Here is a 24,937-nt window from a genome sequence, read left to right on the forward strand (position 1 = left end):
GCCCATTTGATTTTTCCAGTCTGTCTGTAGATTAAAATACCCCATGATTATGGCCGTACCTTTCTGACAAGCTGCCATTATTTCTTCCTTTATACCCCGTCCTACCATGTGGTTACTGTTAGGGGGCCTGTACACCACTCCCACAAATGACTTCTTGCCTTGATGATTTCTCATCTCGACCCAAACTGCTTCTACATCCTGGTTTCCTGAACTTAGGTCATCCCTCTTTATTGTGCTAATACAATCATTAATTAACACAGCCACTCCTCCACCTTTTCCTAGCTTCCTGTCCTTTCTAAATGTCATGTACCCTCCAATATTCAGGTCGCAATGTAAGTCATCCTGCAGACATGTCTCTGTAATGGCTATCAGATTGTACTTGGGTTTTGGGAAGGTGGTGGAGTAGTGGTAATGTCATTGGACTAGTAATGCAGAGGCCCAGGCTTGTGCTCTGGGGTCATGGGTTCAAATCCCACCGCAGCAGATAGTGAAATTTGAATTCAATTAATAGGTCTGGAGCTAAAAAGCTAGTCTAATGGTGACCATGAAACCATTGTTGATTGTTGTAAAAACCGATCCGGTTCACGAATACCCTTTAGGGAAGGAAATCTGCCATCCTTATCTAGTCTGGCCTACATGTGACTCCAGACCCACAGCAATGTGGTTGACTCTTAAATGCTTCTGAAATGGCCTAGCAAGTCACTCAGTTCAAGGGCAATTAGGGATGGGCAATAAATGCTGCACTAGCCAGTGATGCCCACATCCATGAACGAATTAAAAAAAAAATGTCTGTTTGCACTATCAGTTCATTTGTTTTGTTTCAAATGCTACATGCATTCAGATACAGAGCCTTTAGTTTTCTCCTTTTATTATTTTTGTAACCTCTAGCCTTACCTGCTGATTTATTCTTAGATTTCTATTCTCTGTCCCTTCCTGTCAATATCTGTTTATCATTTCCCATATTAAGACCTCTCTCTCTTGCCTTGTCTCTACTCTTTGATTTACTATATCTTCCCAAATTTGATTCCTTTCCCCCATTATTTAGTTTAAAACTCTCATTATGGCTGTATGATAGTTTTCATAAGTAGACGAACTGAAGCCTATATCGCTATTCCTGCTGTGTATTAGTTAACATAGTTCAGACCTAACAATTAAGCCCAAAATTTACTAAATCATTTACTGGATGAGACAAGGAAAGCTTCCCATATTCCCTTGAGGGAGAGTAAAAGGTGAAAGGATGGGTTCTCACAGGCTTCTCTTAAACACCCAGTGGCAGCTCAAGATCAGAGACAGACAGGGGAACCTCATGCTTGTAGAAGTGCCTGATAACATAGAACAGAGATAAGAGGAAAAGAAATTAGTAAATTATCTTCCCATTTAGGAAAATAAGGTTATTAAAATGATTTCAATAAGCAACAGCAAGGTTGCTGGAGCAAAGACAAAGCAATGAATTATCATATTTCAGGTCAAGACTCTGAATCAATGAGGAAACTTGCAACTATTTTAGCCTGGAGTATTAATTTTTATCTTCAAAAATAAATTGACAATCCTGAAGAACAGCATTTCCAACAGTGCTTCCACAGGACTGAACTATCACTCCAGATGTTTTATGTTCTTACATGCCTAATTCCTGTAAGAGTGTACGGTTGTACCCATACCTGACTCAGAGGCATGAGTGGTGCCAAATAATACTTGAAACAGTGTTATGGATTTGCTTTCTCTGTGTAGTTCACTGATAGGTGCTCTCTCAACAGCTTGTACAGTACTGTTCTGACAGCACACCCTGGTAATTGTATCCGGCTGGGTAGCATTCTTCCTGCTTCATTGATTGCTGTTGCTTGGTGCCCATTGCGACTCTGCCCTACACTGTGGGGCTCAACCTCTGACTGATGCTTTTCAAATTAAAAACCAGACGTGCAGCTGAATTGAGGCCATTAGGTTGACAAGTTTCCATGGGGCCGACTGTTCAGCGTTCTCGAACTTTGTCCCTGGAATGGAACTCGGCCGGAGCTGCAGCATTCCAGTGGCGGGATCACGTGACGCGGGCAGACGCTCACGTCGCTGCATTTCTTTACAAATGGCTTTTGGCCGGTGCTGAGTGTTTACTGCGCTGATCCAGGCGGGAAGAAGCTCCTGACACGGATAAACACAGCGGCTCATCTTCTCACATACGCTCTTTTTTATGTAAAAAAGTGGTAATCGAGGCATTTTGTTTGTTCAAGTGACTATTATTTTGGAAGCTCCTCAGTATCATGTACCACATGATAGAAGTGGCCATTCCGTCTTTCCGATATGAGGAGAGCGATCTCGAGAGAGGATACACGGTAAGGACAAGCGATTCTGGTGCACCCTTCTCGGGCCGCCGCATACTTCACCCACATCACTGAAAGCTGGCAAAGGGGCTTCCTCTTTGCGTTTTCATTTCACCTGCACGTACATAAAACACAGTCATACACGTCTGCCAGTGGGCGTATAAACTCAGAAAGGACCCTGGGAAGGATGAAGATATGGGATTTGCCAAAGCTGCTCAGCATTTATACTGAGTTCAGTGTCTTTCACCTTTTGGTCCAAACTCTGGTGCTTGTCAAGCACTTTTCACCGATCATATTAAACAGTTGCAATTATTCTCTGTACCAAATCTTACTACTGCGGGGTAAGAGGTTAGGTTTGCAACATTTTTGAGCTGTTGACTCAATCACTGAAATATTTTAGCCTTGTGTGTATAAATCATGGTGTGATTTCAGGACACTGCAAGGGAAAAAGTGATCTCTGTTTTGCCAATTTGGATTGGAAACGCCATGCCCTCTATAATTTACAACATTATGCAGGTCAAGTATTATTGAAACCACGAGGCCGCTAGTAAACTTTTGTTTACTTGTATTACAAACGTTGAGCATCTACCTGCACACTCTTATTTTCTCTCCATTCAGAATCCAACAAAAACGTTTTGCAACATTCAATTTGTCAGAGATATGACAATATACTTCCCAAATTTACAAAACTACCTCTTGAGCTTTGTGGGACAGCCAGTTCAAAACATTAGCTGTTTGGGAGTGGATGGGGGAAAGTTGTGTAACAAGACATCAGTAATATAAACCTTCCATAAAATGTATTATTATCACTAGGATTCTCAGTAAAAATTGAAGAATTTACATTTCATGCCACTTTAACTGTGGAAAAATATCGAGCAATATAATTATTTATTTGCTCTTCCAAACTTGAGTTGTGATTGGAAAGTATAATTTGAGTTGTTTACCTTTGGGTGAAGTATTGGCAATTACAGGTCTGTAACTGGTGATGAATTTGGAGCATCACATTAGGAGCATACAGCACAAAATTAAAGTATACTCAGATAGGTGGAGGTTTTTTTTTCTATATTTTGCTACCAACTATTCTCCCTTTTTCATAGTGTGTGTGCTTGGTATTACTTGGTGTGCAGTGAAATCCCAGGAATTAGCTGAGAGGTTTCCAGAATTTGAAGTTGTGATGACTGTAGCAATGTTCCTCCCAAATCATTAGACATATATTTATTTAGTTGATTTAATAAATGATATAAAGTTAAAGACTGTCCTTGTCTCATGACCATCCTCGTAGTTTATTTCAAATTTGTGGGACAACAAAACTAGTTCATATGTTAAGTGCAGTTACTGAGGTGGGAAATTATGGTGAATCAGATGAATGCCCCCTTTTCTGCAGGTGGAGTTACAAACCTTGTACAACAGTTGTACAACAAATTGAAAGAAGTACAAGTAAATCACTGCTTCACCTGAAAGGAGTGTTTGGGGCCTTGGATAGTGAGGAGAGAGGAGGTAAAAGGCCAGGTGCTACACCTCCTGCGATTGCATGGGAAGGTGCTGTGGGGAGGGGACGAGGTGTTGGGGGTAATGGAGGTGTGGACCAGGGTGTCGTGGAGGAAATGATCCCTTCAGAATGCTGACAGGGGAGGGTAGGGGAGGGGAAGATACATTTGGTAGTGGCATCACGCTGGACGTGGCGGAGGATGATCCTTTGGATGTGGAGGCTGGTGGGGTGGAAAGTGAGGACAAGGGGAACCCTGTCGCGGTTCTGGGAGGGAGGAAGGGGTGAGGGTAGAGGTGCAGGAAATGGGCCAGACGCGATCGAGAGCCCTGTCAACTACAGTGGGAGGGAATCCTTGGTTGAGGAAGAAGGAAGACCTATCAGAAGCGCTGTCGTGGAAAGTTGCATAATCAGAGCAGATGCGCGGAGATGGAGAAACTGGGAGAATGGAATGGAGTCCTTGCAGGAGGCAGGGTGTGAAGAATTGCAATCGAGGTAGCTGTTAATTTAAGGTGATTGGCAAAAGAAGCAATGCGACATGAGGAAGAACTTATTTATGCAGCGCATGGTTAGGATCTGGAATGCACTGCCTGAGAGCAAGGCAGATTCAATCATGGCTTTCAAAAAGGAATTGGATAAGCACCTGAAAAGAGAATATTTGCAGGGCTATGGGGAAAGGGCGAGGGAGTGGGATTAGCTGATTTGCTCTTGCAAAGAGCCATTATGGGTGCGATGGGCCGAATGAACTCTTATTGTGCTGTATCCATACTATGATTCTATAATTCTACAAGCAATCAACAAAACAAAGAATACAACTACCAACATAAATCCAATTCCCAGATATGCAAGTATGTAGGCATTGCTATGACAAAGAATTTGTTTTGGCACCTCTCACAGGGGAATAATATAAATATTTGTTGAAGATGGCAGAGTGTAGATTGAAAACAACTGGACGAGGACATTGTTGGGCTGTGTGGCGAGCATATATGTGCCAAATGCAGGTCAGTGTAGTTAAATGTAACGTAGTACATTTTGGGGGAGAAAGAACAGAGAATGACATAGAGTCAACGTATCATTCTTTAATGGGGCTAAGAGTGAGAGATCCAGAAGTGAAGTGTTATCAATCGTTTAAAGCAGGATTGCAATTGGGGGGAAAAAGTCATTCTTTAATAAAAAACATGTGATTCTGGGTTTTATACAAATACAGAAGCAAGGAAGTAATTACCAAACTGAATAAGACATTAGCTAGGACAGAGTTGAAGTACAATGTAGTTTTGGGCATCCTATTATGATATAGGAGGCATGGAAAATGAGCAATGTAGGTTCACTAGGATAATGCCAGGGTAAAGAGTATATGTTTATGCTGAGAGTCTTAGAAAAACTGGTAATGCATTCATGGGTGCAAAGCAAGTTTAAGTGGAGAATCTAATTGAACTGCTCAGATGTTTTGAAAAGGTGTGACATGATAAGTAGTGAATCCACAAGAACATAAGAAATAGGAGCAGAAGTAGGCCATCTGACATTGCAAGCCTGCTCCGCATGGGCCGAATGGCGTATTTCTGTGCCGTATATCCTGTGTGATCATAGCTGATCTTTGACCTCCATTTCACTTTACTGTCCAATCCCCATATTCCTTGATTCTCCTAGAGTCCAAAAATCTATCTCGCCCTTGAATATACTCAACGACTGAGCATCCAAAGCCCTGTAGGGCAGAGAATTTCAAAGATTCACAACTCTCAAGAAATTCCTCCTCCTCTCAGTTTGAAGTGATCTACCCCTTATTCTGAGACCATGCCCTCTAGTTGTAGTTCTAGTTCATTCAGCCATGCAAACAACCTGTTGGCATCTGCCCTGGCAAGCCCCCTCAGTATCGTGTGCTTCAATGGGACGACCTCTCGTTCTCCTAATCGCTAGCGAGTATGGGCCCACTCGACTCAACCTCATCATAGTACAACCTTCTCAGCCCTTGAATCAATCTAGTGAACCTTTGCTGCACCATCTCCAAAGCAAGTATATCCTGCATTAGATAAGGATACCAAAACTGTGCACAGTACTCCAGGTGTGATCCCACCATAGCCCCATATAATTGTAGCAAGACTTTCTTGCTCTTGTACTCCAGCCTCTTGCAATAAAGGCCAACATACCAATTGACTGCCTAATTACTTGCTGTACCTGCATGCTAACTCTCTGTGTTTCTTGTATGAGTACACCCAAGTCCGTATGAACATCAACATTTAAAAGTTTCTCACTACTTTAACAAAATACTCTGCTTTTCTATTCTTCCTACCAAAGTGAACAACCTTACAATTACCCACATTTTATTCCATCTGCCACCATGTTGCCTACTCACCTTAATCTCTCTATCCCTTTGCAGCATCTTTGTGTCTTCCTCACAGCTTACTCTCCCACATAGCTTTGCATACACTACTCTTGCTACCTTCTGAGTTGTTAATTTACATTGTAAGTAGCTGAGACACCTGCACTGATCCTTGCAGCACCCTACTAGTTACAGTCTTCCAAATTAAAAATGACCCGTTCATCGCTACTCTCTGCTTTCTGTAGGTGAGCCAATTCTCTATCCGTGCTAATAAATTACTCCAATGACCTTTTACGTGACACCTTCTTGAATACCTTCGGAAAATCCTTTATCTGCACTGTTGCAGCTTCAAAAAACTCTGAAGTTTGTCAGAATGTGATTTCCCTTTCATAAAACTATGTTCACCCTGCCTAATCATATTATGAATTTCTAAGTACCTTGTTAACACCTCCTTAATAATGGGTTCAAGCACTTTCCAGATGACTGGAAACTGGCCTATAGTTCCCTTTTTTCTGTCTACCTCCTTTCTTGAGTAGCGCTGTTAAATTTGCCACCTTTCAATCCATGGGGACTGTTCTAGAATCTAGGGAATTTGAAATATCACAACCAATGCATCCACTATTTCTGCAGCCACCTCTTTTAGAGCTGTAGTGTGTAGACCATCAGGTCCAGTGGATTTGTTGGCTTTTACTCCCTTTCCTCTAGTGATATTACTTACTTTAAATTCCTCGCTGTCATTAGCCCCTTGGTTCCCCAGTATTATTGGTATGTGTTTTATGTCTTCTGTGAAAACCGATGCAAAATATTTGTTTAATGTCCCTGTCATTTCCTTATTCGCCATTATGTCTCTCATCTCAGACTCTAAGGGACTATTGTTTACTTTTGCTACTCTCTTTTTACTTCTTCTTGTAGAAGCTCTTAAAATCTATTTTTTTTTTATAATTCTTTCTAGTTCACTCTCATTCTAATGTTTTTCCTTTTTATACATTTTTTGGTCATCGTTTGTGAGTATCTAAAACTCGTGCAATCCTCAGGCTCACTCCCATAATTCACAACATTAAAAGCCTCTTTTTGCAGCCAAATACTATCCTCAACTTCTTTAGTCAGCCACGGATGGATCACTTTTCATGTGGAACTTTTGTTTCTCAATGGAATATATTTTCGTTGAGAATTTTGAGTTATTTCTTTAAATGCTTTCCAGTTATCTTATCATGCCTTTTAAATCTTTTTTCACGATCTACCTTATCCAACTTGCTCCTCATACTTATGTAATTTGCTTTTATTTAAGTTTAAGACTCTTGTTTTGGTTTTATCTATGGCATTCCCAGAATTTCACATTAAATTTATCATCTTATGATCTCTCTGCCCTATTGGATTCTTTACAATGCGATTACTAAATTAACCCTATCCCATTACATAATGCAAGATCTAAAGTAGTCTTATCCCTGGTTGGTTCATGACTTATTGTTCAACGAAACTGTCTCAAATGCGTTCTATGAACTTTTCCTCCAGAATAACCTTGCCAAATTGGTTTGTCCAATCTGTCCGAAGATTAAAGTCCGGCATGATTATTGCATAACCTTTTGTACAGGTTTGTCTTATTTCTTGATTAATACTCTATCACAATCACTGACCAACGCAAGCATATGGACCGCTGGGTGGAGCACTACCTAGAACTGTACTCCAGGGAAAATGTTGTCTGAGACCGCCCTCAATGTAGTCCAGTCTCTGCCAGTCATGGATGAGCTGGACGTACAGCCAACAAAATCGGAACTCAGTGATGCCATTGATTCTCTAGCCAGCGGAAAAGCCCTTGGGAAGGATGGCATTACTCCTGAAATAATCAAGAGTTCCAAGCCTGCTATATTTTCAGCATTGTACGAATTGCTTTGCCTGTGCTGGGATGAGGGAGCAGTACCTCAGGACATGCGCAATGCCAATATCATCACCCTCTATAAGAACAAGGGTGACCGCAGTGACTGCAACAACTACCGTGGAATCTCCCTGCTCAGCATAGTGGGGAAAGTCTTCGCTCGAATCGCTTTAAACAGGCTCCAGAAGCTGGCTGAGCGTGTCTACCCTGAGGCACAGTGTGGCTTTCGAGCAGAGAGATCCACCATTGACATGCTGTTCTCCCTTCGTCAGCTACAGGAGAAATGTCGTGAACAACAGATGCCCCTCTACGTTGCTTTCATTGATCTCACTAAAGCCTTTGACCTCGTCAGCAGACGTGGTCTCTTCAGACTACTAGAAAAGATCGGATGTCCACCAAAGCTACTAAGTATCATCACCTCATTCCATGACAATATGAAAGGCACAATTCAGCATAGGGGCGCCTCATCAGACCCCTTTCCTATCCTGAGTGGCGTGAAACAGGGCTGTGTTCTCGCACCTACACTCTTTGGGATCTTCTCCATGCTGCTCTCACATGCGTTCAAGTCTTCAGAAGAAGGAATTTTCCTCCACACAAGATCAGGTGGCAGGTTGTTCAACCTTGCCCAACTAAGAGCGAAGACCAAAGTACGGAAAATCCTCATCAGGGAACTCCTCTTTGCTGACGATGCTGCATTGACATCTCACTGAAGAGTGTCTGCAGAGACTCATCGACAGGATTGCGGCTGCCTGCAACGAATTTGGCCTAACCATCAGCCTCAAGAAAACGAACACCATGGGACAGGACGTCAGAAATGCTCCACCCATCAATATCGGCGACCAAGCTCTGGAAGTGGTTCAAGAGTTCACCTACCTAGGCTCAACTATCACCAGTAACCTGTCTCTCAATGCAGAAATCAACAAGCGCATGGGAAAGGCTTCCACTGCTATGTCCAGACTGCCCAAGAGAGTGAGGGAAAATGGCACACTGACATGGAACACAAAAGTCCGAGTATATCAAGCCTGTGTCCTCAGTACCTTGATCTACGGCAGCGAGGCCTGGACAACGTATGTCAGCCAGGAGTGACATCTCAATTCATTCCATCTTCGCTGCCTCCGGTGAATCCTTGGCATCAGGTGGCAGGACTGTATCTCCAACACCGAAGTCCTCGAGGCGGCCAACATCCCCAGCATATACACCCTACTGAGCCAGCGCCGCTTGAGATGGCTTGGCCATGTGAGCCGCATGGAAGATGGCAGGATCCCCAAGGACACATTGTACAGCGAGCTCGCCACTGGTATCAGACCCACCGGCCGTCCATGTCTTCGCTTTAAAGACGTCTATAAATGCGACATGAAGTCCTGTGACATTGATCACAAGTTGTGGGAGTCAGTTGCCAGCGATCACCAGAGCTGGCGGACAGCCATAAAGGCGGGGCTAAAGAGTGGCGAGTCGAAGAGACTTAGCAGTTGGCAGGAAAAAAGACAGAAGCGCAAGGGGAGAGCTAACTGTGTAACAGCCCCATCAACCAATCTTATCTGTAGCACCTGTGGAAGAATCTGTCACTCTACAATTGGCCTTTATAGCCACTCCAGGTGCTGCTTCACAAACCACTGACCACCTCTAGGCGCTTACCCACTGACTTCCGAGACAAAGAGGCCAAGAAGAACTCTGTCCAATGTGATAGCTACTGTTGGTTGGGGGTGGGGTGGGGTGGGGGGGGGGAAGTTGGCTGTAAACTATTCCCACCAGTGTTTCATTGCCCTTTGTTATTATCCCCAGCCATACTGTGCCAAGATCCTTTCTTATCCTTTATTATCAGGGCAACAGCCCACCAATTTTCATTATGCCTTTCTTTTTGAAATGCCAAGTACTCTGGAATATTTAGTTCCCATAATGAGGCATAGTTTAGCTAAAAAGCATAATGGGGCAGGTTAGAATTTTTTTTTCATGCAAAGGTTTTGCCACAAATGGTGACTAAACTTGAGTCATGTGTGGCATTTAAGAGGTGGTTGGGTAAATACTTGGAGACAAAAATATTAAATGGTACCAGAAAACACGAGGGCAGTGAGATGAGAATAGATAGTTCTGATGTGGACTGAGCACCCAGACACCTAATATGCTGAAATTCTAGTCATAAAATGTATGGAGTTTAGTATTTCATATATCTAGCCTAATGTGGAATGAGTTATGTAGGAGCAATAAATTGTGGGATAAGAAAGCCATCCAGTTTACTGTAAAGTTCTGAATGAGCTATTGTCTTTTTTGCATTTTGTCTTGAGATGTAGGTGATGTCCGCAAGGTCTTAATTCTTGCTCAGGGCTTTTTAAAGATAGGTTTTGCTGCTAATTTTAAAAACCATCTTTTTATTTTGGGTATCTTAAAATGGGGGATGGAGGTCAAAAAGCAGGGTGATTGTGAAGAAAATCAATTAAATTAAGTTTTTATTTTGAATATCACTAAACCTTACAACAAATAAGATTAACAAAGTACAAATTAAATAAGCCACAATTATTTACAAACACCACTTCTACGATTTTAAATGGCAATTTCAAAATTTCAAATCTTATTATAAATTTGCTCCTCCTATTTAGGTTTTCTGCCATTCTATATATCTCATACACTGATCAGATTTTTGATTGGCCATAGTTAAGCTGATGGTGACCTCAAGGGTATACTTCTACTTTCAGTAGCTTTATCAGCATGAGCAGTAAGAAAGAAGCTTATTAAATGATATCAACAAACAAACTTGCCTCCAGAATTTAGTTCTAAAAGTTAGTCCTGGAATGCCCATGTGTTGTGCTAGTGACACCATTAAGTGATGGCGTATGCATGCATTGTATTTAAGGACTTTGCCAGTGTAATGCGCATCCATCCATCTTGGAGTCCAAAAGGAACAGGAAAATTAGGGCTTTTGAAAAGTAAAAATCAGGAATTTATCTGTGGAAATTGATTTTAAAGGTTTTTTAAATGCCTCAATGCTAATGCCTTATTTCTCTGAGAATGTAGTAATCTTTAAACCAGTTCTTGTGCTGCTGCTGCTCCCTTTATTATGCCAGGTATGAAATTCATGATTTTGACTCCGTGAAATTGAAGAAATTATGATAAATGTCCAAAGTAGGTGGTGTGTGACTTGGAGAGGAATCTGGAAATGATAGTGTTCCTATTTTATTGCTGCTCTTGTCCATCTCTGTGATAGAGGCCATGGGGCTGAGAGGTGCTGTTGAAGTAAGCTTGTGGAGTTGCTGCGGTGCATAGTACCTATGGCAGCTACGGTGTGCTGCTGGCAGAGCAGGCGGATGCTGAGCTGTGGCTTAGTGGTAGCACACCTGCCTCTGAGTCAGAAGGTTGAGGGTTCAAGCCCCACTCCAGAGACTTGAGTACGAAATCAAGACTGATGCTTCAACGCAGTGCTGAGGGAGTGCTGCACGATGGAAGGTATGGCCTCACCAACACCCTGTACCGTTGTAATAAGATATGTAGACAGATTTTGGAAAGATGTAAAGGTAACAGAGTTGTAGTGGTGGGTGACTTTAATTTCCCCTATATTGACTGGGACTCACTTACTGCTAGGGCTTGGATGGGGCAGAATTTGTAAGGAGCATCCAGGAGGGCTTCTTGAAACAATATGTAGATAGTCCAACTAGGGATGGGGCTGTACTGGACCTGGTATTGGGGAATGAGCCTGGCCAGGTGGTCAAAGTTTCAGTCGGGGAACATTTTGGGAATTATGGGCACTGTTCCATAGATTTTAAGGTACTTGTGGATAAGGATAAGAGTAGTCCTCGGGTGAAGGTGCTAAATTAGGGGAAGGCTAATTATAACAATATTAGGCAGGAACTGAAGAATTTAGATTGGGGGCGGCTGTTTGAGGGTAAATCAACATCTGACATGTGGGAGTCTTTCAAACGTCAGTTGATTAGTATCCAGGACCAGCATGTTCCTGTGAGGAAGAAGGATAAGTTTATCAAGTTTCGGGAACCTTGGATAACGCGGGATATTGTGAGCCTAGTCAAAAAGAAAAAGGAAGCATTCGTAAGGGCTGGAAGGCTGGGAACAGACGAAGCCCTTGAATATAAAAACAGTAGGAAGGAACTTAAGCAAGGAGTCAGGAGGGCTAAAAGGGGTCATGAAAAGTCATTGGCAAACAGGATTAAGGAAAATCCCAAGGCTTTTTATATGTATATAAAGAGCAAGAGGGTAACCAGGGAAAGGGTTGGCCCACTCAAGGACAGAGGAGGGAATCTATGTGTGGAGCCAGAGGAAATGGGCGAGGTACTAAATGAGTACTTTGCATCAGTATTCACCAAAGAGAAGGACTTGGTGGATGATGAGTCTGGGGAAGGGAGTGTAGATAGTCTCGGTTATGCCGTTATCAAAAAGGAGGAGGTGTTGGGCGTCTTGCAAAGCATTAAGGTAGATAAGTCCCCAGGGCCTGATGGGATCTACCCCAGAATACTGAGGGAGGCAAGGGAAGAAATTGCTGGGGCCTTGACAGAAATCTTTGCATCCTCATTGGCTACAGGTGAGGTCCCAGAGGACTGGAGAATAGCCAATGTTGTTCCTTTGTTTAAGAAGGGTAGCAAGGATAATCCAGGAATTTATAGGCCGGTGAGCCTTACGTCAGTGGTAGGGAAATTATTAGAGAGGATTCATTGGGACAGGATTTACTCCCATTTGGAAACAAATGAACTTATTAGCGAGAGGCAGCATGGTTTTGTGAAGGGGAGGTCGTGTCTCACTAACTTGATGGAGTTTTTTGAGGAAGAGACGATGATGATTGATGAACGAAGGGCAGTGGATGTTGTCTATATGGACTTCAGTAAAGCCTTTGACCAGGTCCCTCATGGCAGACTGGTACAAAACGTGAAGTCACGGGATCAGAGGTGAGCTGGCAAGATGGATACAGAACTGGCTCTGTCATAGACAGAGGGTAGCAGTGGAAGGATGCTTTTCTGAATGGAGGGCTGTGACTAGTGGTGTTCTGCAGGGATCAGTGCTGGGACCATTGCTCTTTGTAGTATATATATAAATGATTTGGAGGAAAATGTAGCTGGTCTGATTAGTAAGTTTGCGGACGACACAAAGGTTGGTGGAGTTGCGGATAGTGATGAGGATTGTCAGAGAATACAGCAGGATACAGATTGGTTGGAGACTTGGGCGGAGAAATGGCAGATGGAGTTTAATCCGGACAAATGTGAGGTAATGCATTTTGGAAGGTGTAATGCAGGTGGGAAGTATACAGTAAATGGTAGAACCCTTAGGAGTATTGACAGGCAGAGAGATCTGGGTGTACAGGTCCACAGGTCACTGAAAGTGGCAACAAAGGTGGATAAGGTAGTCAAGAAGGCATACGGCATGCTTGCCTTCATCGGTCGGGGCATAGAGTATAAAAATTGGCAAGTCATGCTGCAGCTGTACAGAACTTTAGTTAGGCCACACTTAAAATATTGTGTGCAATTCTGGTCACCGCACTACCAGAAGGACGTGGAGGTTTTGGAGAGGGTACAGAAGAGGTTTACCAGGACGTTGCCAGGTCTGGAGGGCATTAGCTATGAGGAGAGGTTGGATAAACTCGGATTGTTTTCACTGGAACGACGGAGGTGGAGGGGCGACATGATAGAGATTTACAAAGTTATGAGTGACATGGACAGAGTGGATAGTCAGAAGCTTTTTCCCAGGGTGGAAGAGTCAGTTACTAGGGACATAGGTTTAAGGTGCGAGGGGCAAAGTTTAGAGGGGATGTGCGAGGCAAATTCTTTACACAAAGGGTGGTGAGTGCCTGGAACTTGCTGCCAGGGGAGCTGGTGGAAGCAGGTACGATTGCGACGTTTAAGAAGCATCTTGACAAATACATGAATAGGATGGGAATAGTGGGATACGGTCCCCGGATGCGCAGAAGGTTTTAGTCTAGGCAGGCATCAAGATCGGCGCAGGCTTGGAGGGCCGAATGGCCTGTTCCTGTGCTGTACTGTTCTTTGTTCTTTGTTCTAATAAGACTTCCCTATTTTTAAACTCTAACCCCCTGGCCAAAATTCCATTTACCTTCCTAATTCCCTGTTGCACCTGCATGTTGACTTTTTGTGTTTCCTGTACAAGAACACCCAGATCCCTCTGTATTGCAGTATTTTGTAGTCTTTCACCATCTAAATATAATCTGCCTTTTTATTCTTCCTACCAAACTGGATGACCTCATATTTTCCCACATTGAACACCATCTGCCAAGTTTTTGCCCACTCACTTCACTTATCTATATCCTTTTGCAGATTCTTTGTGTCCTCATCACAACATGCCTTCCCACCTATTTTTGTATTGTCAGCAAATTTGGATACTCTACACTCACTCCCTTCCTCCAAGTCATTAATACAGATAGTAAATAGTTGCGGCCCTAGGACCAATCCTTGTGGCACCCCACTAATTATGGCTTTCCAACCTGAAGAAGACCCATTGATCCCGACTCTCTGCCTTCTGTGTGTTAGCCAATCCTCAATCCATGCCAACATATTATCCCCAATACCCTGAGCTCCTATTTTGTGTAGTAACCTTTTATGTGGCACCTTATTGAATGCCTTCTGAAAATCCAAATACACTACATCTACCTGTTCCCCTTTATCCACTCTGTTGTTATATCCTCAAAGAACTCTGAACAAATTTGTCAAACATGATTTCCCTTTCATTAAAACCATGTTGGCTCTGTTTGATTGCATTATGTTGTTCTAAATGTCCTGCTATTTCTTCCTTAATAATGGACTCTCGCATTTTCCCAATGACAGATGTTAAGCTAACTGGTCTATAGTTTCCTGCTTTCTGTCTCCCTCCTTTCTTGAATAGGGGCGTCACATTAGTGGTTTTCCAATCTGCTGGTACCCTACCGGAATCCAGTGAGTTTTGGTATATTAGGACCAATGCCTCTACTATCTCTGCAGCCACTTCTTTTAAAACCCTTGGATGCAGGCCATCAGGTCCTGGCGACTTGTCTGTCTTTAGTCCCATCAGTTTGACCAGCACCTTTTTCCCTTGTGATGGAGATTGTTACAAGTTCCTCCCTCCCTCCCATTTACACCTTGCTCACCTATTGTTGGGATGTTTATGGTGTCCTCCACCATGAAGACCGATGCAAAATATTGGTTTAAATTATCTGTCATTTCCCTGTTGCCTGTTATTAATTCCCCAGTCTCATCCTCTAAGGGTCTCACACTTATTTTAGCTACTCTCTACCTTTTTATATATCCGTAGAAGCTCTTACTGTTTGTTTTATATTTCTTGCCAATTTACTCTCATAATCAAGTTTCTCACTCTTTATTCGTTTTTTTAGGCATCCGCTGCTGGTTTCTAAAAAAAAATTCCCAATCCTCTGGCTTACCACCTTTTCTGGCAACGTTATAAGCCAATTCCTTTGATCTAATGAAATCTTTAACTTCATACAAACATACTAATTAGGAGCAGGAGTAGGCCACTCAACCCTTTTGGCTTGCTCCATCGTTCAATAAGTTCATGGCTGAACTGATTACTCCACATTTCCACCTACCCCCGATAGCCTTCCACCCCCTTGCTTATCAAGAATCTCTCTACCTCTGCCTTAATAGTATTCAAAGACTCTGTTTCCACCGCCTTTTGAGGACGAGAATTCCAAAGACTCACGACCTTCTGAGAAAAGTAATTTCTCCTCATCTCTGTCTTAAATGGGCAACCCCTTATTTTTAAACAGTGACCCCTAGTTCTAGATTCTCCCACAAGGGGAAACATCCTTTCCACATCCTTCAGGATCTTGTATGTTTCAATCAAGTCGCCTCTTACTCTTCTAAATTCCAGCGGATACAAGCCTAGCCTGTCCAATCTTTCCTCATAAGACAGTACTCCAGATGTGGTCTCACCAATACCCTAAATAGCTGAAGCATAACCTCCCTACTTTTGTATTCAGTTCTCCTCGTGATAAACGGTAACATTCTATTAGCTTTCCTAATTACGTGCTGTACCTGCATACTAACCTTTTGCGATTCATACACTAGGACACCCAGATCCCTCTGTATCTCCGAGCTCTGCAATCTCTCACCATTTTAGATATTTGTTGTAAACCATCTAATACTTTAAATACTAGCCATTGCTTGTTTACTGTCAAATCTTTGTGTATTTTTCCAATCCACCATAGCCAATTTGCCCCTCATACCTTCATAGTTTCCTTTGTTCAGATTTAAGACCCTAGGTTCAGAATTAACTATATCCTTTTCAAACTTAATGTAAAATTATGGTCACTATTTCCCAAAGGCTCCTTTACAGCAAGGTTATTAATTAGCCCTTTCTCATTACATAATACTGAATCTAAAATGGCCCGATACCTAGTTGGTTCCTCAACGTACTGCTCCAGAAACTCATCTCGCACGCACTCCAGGAATTCATCTTCCACCGCAATAGTGCTGACTAGGGTTACCCAGTCGATATGTAAATTGAAATCGCCTGTTATTACTGTCGTACCAATGTTACATGCAGCTCTGATTTCCTGCTTTATACCGTGCCCAACATTACCACTGCTGTTTGGTGGCCTAGAAAACAACTCCCACCAATGTTTACTGTTTCTAAGCTCCACCCAAATTGGTTCTACATCTTGATCCTTCGATCTATGATCCTCTCTCACTAATGTACTGATCTTGTCCCTTATTAAGAGTGCTACCTCACCTCCTTTTCCTTTTTGGCCTATATTTCCTAAATGATGAATGATTAAAGTCCTCTCTACTGCCCTAGTTATACACTCAGAGCACTGGTCCCAGCGCAGTTCAGGTGAAGACCATCCCAAATGTACAGCTCCCACTTTCCCCAGTACTAGTGCCAGTGCCCCATGAATCAAAACCCATTTCTCCCATACCAATCTTCGAGCCACGCATTTAACTCTCTCAATCTTATGTACCCTACTCCAATTTGCTCATGGCTCAGGTAATAACCCAGAGATTATTATCTTTGAGGTTCTGCTTTTTAATTTAGCTGTTAATACTCTCTGTGCAGAACCTCTTTCCTCATCCTATCTATGTTGTTGGTACCCATATGAACCACGACAACTGGATCCTCTCCTTTCCACTGCAGGTTCCTCTCGAGCCCTGAGCAGATGTCCCAAACCCTGGTACTGGGCAGGCAACACAGCCTTCTGGACTCTCACTCTTGGCTGTCTATCCCCCTGACTATACTGTCCCCTACTACCACTTCATTCCTATTTACTGCCCTTGCTTGAAGGCTTCCTGTACCATGGTGCCATGGTCAGTTTGCTCATCCAACCTATAGCTCTCGCTCTCATCCATACAAGCTGTAAGAACCTAAAACCTGTTGGACAATTGCGAGGGCTGAGGCTCCTTCACTTCTCCCTCTGAATCCCATACTGGCCTGACTCGCAGTCGCACCCTCCTGTCCCTGACCACTGACCAAATCAGAAGACTCCATCCTGTGGGATGTGACAGCCTTCTGGAACAGTGGTGAGTGAGTTTTTAAAAATTCTTTCATGGGATGTGTGCGTCGCTGGCTTGGCCAGCATTTATTGCCCATCCTTAATTTTCCTTGAAGAGGTGATAGTGACGTAGTGCTAGACTTCCGGGTTGAACATGTGAATAAAAATTATCCTCTCTTTAAACCCATGAAAAGCATGCTACTGGTTATTCAAATTGGCCATACGCACTGGAGTTACGAAACACACATCTCCCTTTTCAACCCACACTGCAATAAAAAAGCACAGATCATGGCGAATAGGAGAGGTGCAGAGGGTGATGAGGTGAACTAGATAAAGAAAGTATGAAATGAAACTTGCAAAATCAACACAACTTTTACAGTTACGTTAGGTTAGCTGATAGTCAGGGATAAGCAGCAATATATTGTACCACGGACATTTGACAATTATTGACTCAGTCACGGACATGGGGGCAGTTAATCTGTATAAAAAGTGTATAGCCAACCTAATGCCATCAAAACTTGTCTGATTTAAAACACATTTCTCCCTATTCAGTGAGTTACCTGGCATTGTTTTGCTTGCACAAGCAGTCATTGTCTGTCCGCACACTTGATGTAGTGATACGGAAAATTCGGATAGATGTCCATCTGTTAGGAGTGATCTTGATCTCTTTCTTTCTCCTCTCTCACCTTCCCACACCCCTCCCCCCCCCGCCGTGTCCATCCCTCTCATTCTCACTCTCTCCCCAGGCTGGTGCTTGTTTAGCGGGCTGCCTGACTCTCTCTGCTCCCTCAGTGCAGCCCTGCCCCTGCCTCTGGCTGTGTGCTGGTCCGCTTCCTGCTGTCCCTTCAGCCTCTCTCCCTATCCACAACAGCAGCCATTCCTTCTCATTCCTTGAACCACGTGAAAACAGCAAGGGCGGCCATTCCCAGTATGCCTGCACCGTGAACTGTCAATCAGCGCTTGTCCTGCCCTGGCAGCCCGCTGTCAGTCACAGACACTGAGCAATCACAGACAGGTATCTGTCACCCGTCAGACGCAGATCCCGTCTACCTCCTCCACCTGATGTACACTTTACTAGGAGAGCCGTCAATCAAAGCTGAGCCACAGGCAGCCCGCTGTCAGTCAAACGTGATTGGCGGGATGGATGGAAACCTTTGGCAGGCTGGATTTTAGCCTGCGGGCCATATGTTGGATAACCCAATTTTAAAATAACCTAGTCACTAGGTTATTTTAAAACACAAGCTTAACAGCTTGCAGCAAGCCATTTAAAATTACCACAGACCTCAAAACGTTTACCATGAACACTGTTGTCCGTGTACGAACACATTGCTGACCCCTCGTAATGGTGGTGATATCAATGATAAGGAAGTATTGAATAATTACTTTGTGTCAGTATTTACAGTTGAGGAAGACGTCAGTATGTTAGATATCCCAAGGAAACTAATATTGAATCAGGGACAGGAACTCAACAAAATTATCGTAAGCAAAATAACTAATGAAGACAACAATGGTTCTAAAGAGTGATAAATCCCCAGGACCAGATGGTTTCCATCCCAAGGTTTTAAAGGTTGTAGGTAAGAGCATTGCAGATACCTTAGCTATAATCTTCCAAAATTCTCTTGATTTGGGAATTGTTTCTTTAGATTGGAAACTTGTGGAACTAACTAGGGATAAAGCTATTTTAGATCAAGTATTGTGCAATGAGGCAGGGTTAATTAGTAATGTCATAGTAAAAGATCTACTGGCAAATAGTGATCATAATACAATTTAATTCCACATTAAGTGTACTTGTAGTATTGCGTTTTCAAAAACAAGAATCTTAAAGTTAAACGCAACGTAGGTTTGAGGGGAAAGCTGGCTAAGGTTGATTAGGTAAATAGACTAAAAGGTGTGGCTGTAAATAAGCCGTGGGAAACATTTTAAAATAACAATTCAGAATATTCAACAAAAATACATGCCATTGAAAAACAAAAACTCACCAAGAAAGATCTATCTGTGGCTTCCTAAGGAGGTTGATAGTATTGGATTTAAAAAAATGTTGCAAAGAATGGTAGTAAGCCTGAGGAATGGGAGTGTTTTAGAAACCAGCAAAGCACCATCAGAAAGTTGATAAGGGGGAAAACAGAATGAGAGTAAACTAGTCAGTGATATAAAAACAGATTGTAAAAGCTTTCACAAGTGTAAAAAAAGGAAGCGAGTTGCTCAAGTAAACATTGGTCCCTTTAGAGTTGAGACAGAAAAAATTATCATGGAAAATGAGGAAATGGCAGAGGTATTGAACAAATATTTTGTGTCTGTCTTCACAGCAGAAGACACAAGTTATATACGAGAAATAGAGGGTAGCCTAGGGGCTAATACGAGTGAAGAAATTAAGGTAATTTAATATCATGTTACCATCAAGGCGGGAGGAGTACACTGTTTTATTCTAGTTCCATTTCTCCACAGGTCACAACATAGATTTAAATTTTTCCCCTCTTACTGATACAGTCAATCATAGACTCTTTTTATCCCAGAATAAAATACATCAACCAACTCTTTAATGAACAACAAAATTAACAGTTTACTATAAAACAAATCTTAACCAGTAATTAAGTAAAGCATAATTCTTTTTTTAATTCATTCATGGGATGTGGGCGTCACTGGCTAGGCCAGCATTTATTGCCCATCCCTAATTGCCCTTGAGAAGGTGGTGGTGAGCTGCCTTCTTGAACCGCTGCAGTCCATTTGGGGTAGGTATACCCACAGTGCTGTTAGGAAGGGAGTTCCAGGATTTTGACCCAGCGACAGTGAAGGAACGGCGATATAGTTCCAAATCAGGATGGTGTGTGACTTGGAGGGCAACTTGCAGGTGGTGGTGTTCCCATATATTTGCTGCCCTTGTCCTTCTAGTTGGTAGAGGTCGTGGGTTTGGAAGGTGCTGTCTAAGGAGCCTTGGTGCATTGCTGCAGTGCATCTTGTAGATGGTACACACTGCTGCCACTGTGCGTTGGTGGTAGAGGGAGTGAATGTTTGTAGTTGGGGTGCCAATCAAGCGGGCTGCTTTGTCCTGGGTGGTGTCGAGCTTCTTGAGTGTTGTTGGAGCTGCACCCATCCAGGCAAGTGGAGAGTATTCCATCACACTCCTAACTTGTGCCTTGTAGATGGTGGACAGGCTTTGGGGAGTCAGGAGGTGAGTTACACACCTCAGGATTCCTAGCCTCTGACCTGCTCTTGTAGCCACGGTATTTATATGGCTACTCCAGTTCAGCTTCTGGTTAATGGTAGCCCCTAGGATGTTGATAGTGGGGGATTCAGCGATGGTAATGCTGTTGAATGTCAAGAGGAGATGGTTAGATTCTCTCTTGTTGGAGATGGTCATTGCCTGGCACTTGTGTGGCGCGAATGTTACTTGCCACTTGTCAGCCCAAGCCTGGATATTGTCTAGGTCTTGCTGCATTTCTACACGGACTGCTTCAGCATCTGAGGATTCACGAATGGTGCTGAACATTGTGCAATCATCAGCAAACATCCCCACTTCTGACCTTATGATTGAAGGAAGGTCATTGATGAAGCAGCTGAAGATGGTTGGGCCTAGGACACTACCCTGAGGAACTCCTGCAGTGATGTCCTGGAGCTCAGATGATTGACCTCCAACAACTACAACCATCTTCCTTTGTGCTAGGTATGACTCCAGCCAGCAGAGGGTTTTCCCCCCGATTCCCATTGACCTCAGTTTTGCTAGGGCTCCCTTGATTCCATACTCAGTCAAATGCTGCCTTGATGTCAAGGGCAGTCACTTTAACCTCACCTCTTGAGTTCAGCTCTTTTGTCCATGTTTGAACCAAGGCTGTAATGAGGCCGAGATGGATTATCAACTCGGCACTTCTGGCTGAAGATTGTTGCAAATGCTTCAGCCTTATCTTTTGCACTGATGTGCTGGGCTCCCCCATCATTGAGGATGGGGATATTTGTGGAGCCACCTCCTCCAGTTAGTTGTTTAATTGTCCACCACCATTCACGGCTGGATGTGGCAGGACTGCAGAGCTTAGATCTGATCCGTTGGTTATGGGATCGCTTAGCTCTGTCTATCACCTGTTGCTTACGCAGTTTGGCACACAGATAGTCCTGTGTTGTAGCTTCACCAGGTTGACACCTCATTTTGAGGTATGCCTGGTGCTGCTCCTGGCATGCCCTCCTGCACTCTTCATTGAACCAGGTTTGGTCTCCTGGCTTGATGGTAATGGTAGAGTGGGGGATATGCCGGGCCATGAGGTTACAGATTGTGGTTGAGTGCAATTCTGCTGCTGCTGATGGCCCACAGCGCCTCATGGATGCCCAGTTTTGCATTGCTAGATCTGTTCGAAATCTATCCCATTTAGCACGGTGATAGGGCAACACAACACGATGGACGGTATCCTCAATGTGAAGGCGGGACTTCATCTCCACAGGGACTGTGCGGTGGTCACTCCTACTAATACAGTCATGGACAGAAGCATCTGCGGCAGGCAGATTGGTGAGGACGAGGTCAAGTATGTTTTTCCCTCGTGTTGGTTCCCCCACCACCTGCCGCATACCCAGACTAGCAGCTATGTCCTTTAGCACTCGGCCAGCTCGGTCAGTAGTGATGCTACCGAGCCACTCTTGGTGATGGACATTGAAGACCCCCACCCAGAGTACATTTTGTGCCCTTGCCACCCTCAGTGCTTCCTCCAAGTGGTGGTCAACATGGAGGAGTACTGACTCATCAGCTGAGGGAAGGCGGTAGGTGGTAATCAGTAGGAGGTTACCTTGCCCATGTTTGACCTGATGCCATGAGACTTCATGGGGTCCGGAGTCGATGTTGAGGACTCCCTGGGCAACTCTCTCCCTACTGTATACCACTGTGCCACCACCTCTGGTGGTTCTGTCCTGCCAGTGGGACAGGACATACCTGGGGATGGTGATGGCAGTGTCTGGGACATTGTCTGTAAGGTATGATTCCGTGCGTATGACTGTCAGGCTGTTGCTCGACTAATCTGTGGGACAGCTCTCCCAACTTTGGCACAAGCTCCCAGATGTTAGTAAGGAGGACTTTGCAGGGTCGACAGGGCTGGGTTTGCCGTTGTCGTTTCCGATGCCTAGGTCGATGCCGGGTGGCCCGTCTGGTTTCATTCCTTTTTATTGACTTCATAGCGGTTAGGTACAACTGAGTGGCTTGCTAGGCCATTTCAGAGGGCATGTAAGAGTTATCCACATTGCTGTGGGTCTGGAGTCACATGTAGGCCAGACCAGGTTAGGACAGCAGATTTCCTTCCCTAAAGGACATTAGTGAACTAGATGGGTTTTTACAACAATTGACAATGGTTTCATGGCCATCATTAGACTAATTTTTAATTCCAGATTTATTAATTAAATTCAAATTCCACCTTCTGCTGTGGTGGGATTCGAACCCATGTCCCCGGAGAAATACCCTGGGTCTCTGGGTTATTAGTCCAGTGATAATACCACTACGCCATTGTCTACCCTACAGATTGAAATATTAAAGTTCCCTTTTTACCTTAGCCCCTCACACTCCTATATATACACACATGCATACAAACATACACAGGTTAACTAGAAAAATAAAACAGATTGTTGTTTAGAGCTCTGTTACAAAAAAAAACACTTAGGCTGAATACATGCTCATTGTTGAAGAAAAACAGATGAGAAATGTTGTGCTCCAAAACTGACATATGGTCTAGCCTCCGAATACATGTAGACGGGTCACTCGGATCTTTTAGAACAGTTCTTTTCAGGTAGTGTTGAGAATTTAGCAGATTTTTCTTTCAAGACAGGAAGCGAGATGAGGTGACACAGTGGACTTCTCAGGGTCTTTTAGAGAGGTGCTAGAAAGCTGAACTGGGTTGTGGTCTTCTCTCTTTCCTTGGGAATTCTCTTTCCTTGGAAGTTCTTTTCTCTCTTTGGAAGTTCTCTCCTTTTTCTGTAGGCTTTTTAAAGAGATGGAACTGGCTGGGCTGAGCTGGGTTCTGTCCTGCAGTTTTATTTTTTAAAACTCCAACCCTTTTTAAACAGTTCATTCCCAACTCCAAACAATTCAAAAGTGAAACCGGAAACAGAAAGTTTACATTCTGACCTGTCACTTCTCTGCACACATCTTCCCCAGTTACCAGGGTTTCCATTCTATTTTTAACTTGAGTCATGTGACAACCAGTAAATGTTGTTGTCAAACAAGTCCTTTCAATGTCCTCTTGATGACCCTCTTGAAAAAAACTGGTCCAACATTTCTTCTTCAGTTTGACTGTGAATCCTCAAAAAATGTTTTTAATAAAAACAGATGCACTTTCATAACAATCAGCCGAGAAAAAGTACTGGAGAAACTCAAGGTACAAAAATCTGACAAATTCCCAGGATATGATGGCCTAAAATCTAGAGTTCTAAAAGAGATAGCTGCAGAGATAGTGGATGCCCTGGCTATGATTTTCCAAAAGTTCCTAGATTCAGCAGTTTGGAGATTAGCAAATGTAAATGTAAATTCAAAAATGGAACGAGAGCGAAAACAGGAAATCTCAGGCCAATTAGCCTGACATCAGTCATCAGGAAAGTGCTGGAATCTATTATCAACGCAGTCTTAACAATGCACTTAGAAAAGTATAGTATGATTAGAGCAGGTCAACATGGTTTTACGAAAGGGAAATCCTGTTTTGAGGATGTAACTAGTAGAGTTGGGGTACCAGTAGATGTAGTATTCTTGGATTTCCAAAAGGCATTCGATTTTGTCACACAAAAGGTTAATACACAAGATAAGGGCTCATGGAGTTGGGGGTAATATATTGGCATGAGTAGAGGATTGGTTAACAGACAGGAAACCGAGAGTAAGGATAAATGGGCCATTTTCAAGTTGGCAAGTTGTGACTAGTGCAATATAGCAAGTGTTAGTGCTTGGGGCCTTTGCTATTTATAATCTATATTAATAACTTAGACGAAGAAACAATAATGTATCTAAGTTTGCTGATTATACAAAGCTAGGTGGGAATGCTGATTGTGAGGACGCAAAGAGGCTGCAAAGAGATGTAGACAGCTTAAGTGAGTGGGCAACAAGGATGCAGATAGAGTTTAATGTGGGGAAGTGTGAGATTATTCACCGATCGTAAGAATGGAAGAGTAGAATATTTATTAAAAGGTGTGAAACGTGTAAATGTTGATCATCGAAACGTGGGTGTACTCGTACAAGGAACACACAAAGTTAACGTGCAGGTACAGCAAGCAATTAGGAAGGCAAATGGCATGTTGGCCTTTATTGCAAGGGGATTGGAGTGCAGGAATAGAAAAGTCTTGCTACAATTGTACAGGGTTTTGATGAGACCACATCTGGAGTACTGTGTACAGTTTTGGTATCCATATTTAAGGAAGTATATACTTGCATTGAAGGCAGTGCAGTGAAGGTTCACGAGGTTGGTCCCTGGGATAAGAGGGTAGTCCTATGATGAGAGGCTGAGTAAATTGGGTCTATATTCTCTGGAGTTTGGAAGAATGAGAGGTGATCTCATTGAAACATACAAGA

At 43.2% G+C, this 24,937-nt stretch overlaps 1 protein-coding gene across 2 annotated transcripts in view; it reads left to right on the forward strand.

The window, feature by feature from the left end:
- Positions 1-1,874: 1,874 nt before the first annotated feature.
- LOC137369164 (sorting nexin-24-like) overlaps positions 1,875-24,937 on the forward strand; it is a 301,746-nt gene continuing 278,683 nt past the window's right edge. The window contains exon 1 of one of the 2 annotated variants that reach the window (XM_068029919.1): positions 1,875-2,324. Coding sequence is in view for 1 of the 2 variants with exons in the window: in XM_068029918.1 (XP_067886019.1) it covers positions 2,253-2,324 (72 nt within the window). In the remaining variant the exon portion in view is untranslated. The remainder of the gene's footprint in view (positions 2,325-24,937) is intronic. The other variant, XM_068029918.1, reaches the window with a different exon arrangement.

This window comes from Heterodontus francisci, chromosome 4 (assembly GCF_036365525.1).
Source record: "Heterodontus francisci isolate sHetFra1 chromosome 4, sHetFra1.hap1, whole genome shotgun sequence".
In the NCBI taxonomy this organism is placed as follows: Eukaryota; Metazoa; Chordata; class Chondrichthyes; order Heterodontiformes; family Heterodontidae; genus Heterodontus; species Heterodontus francisci.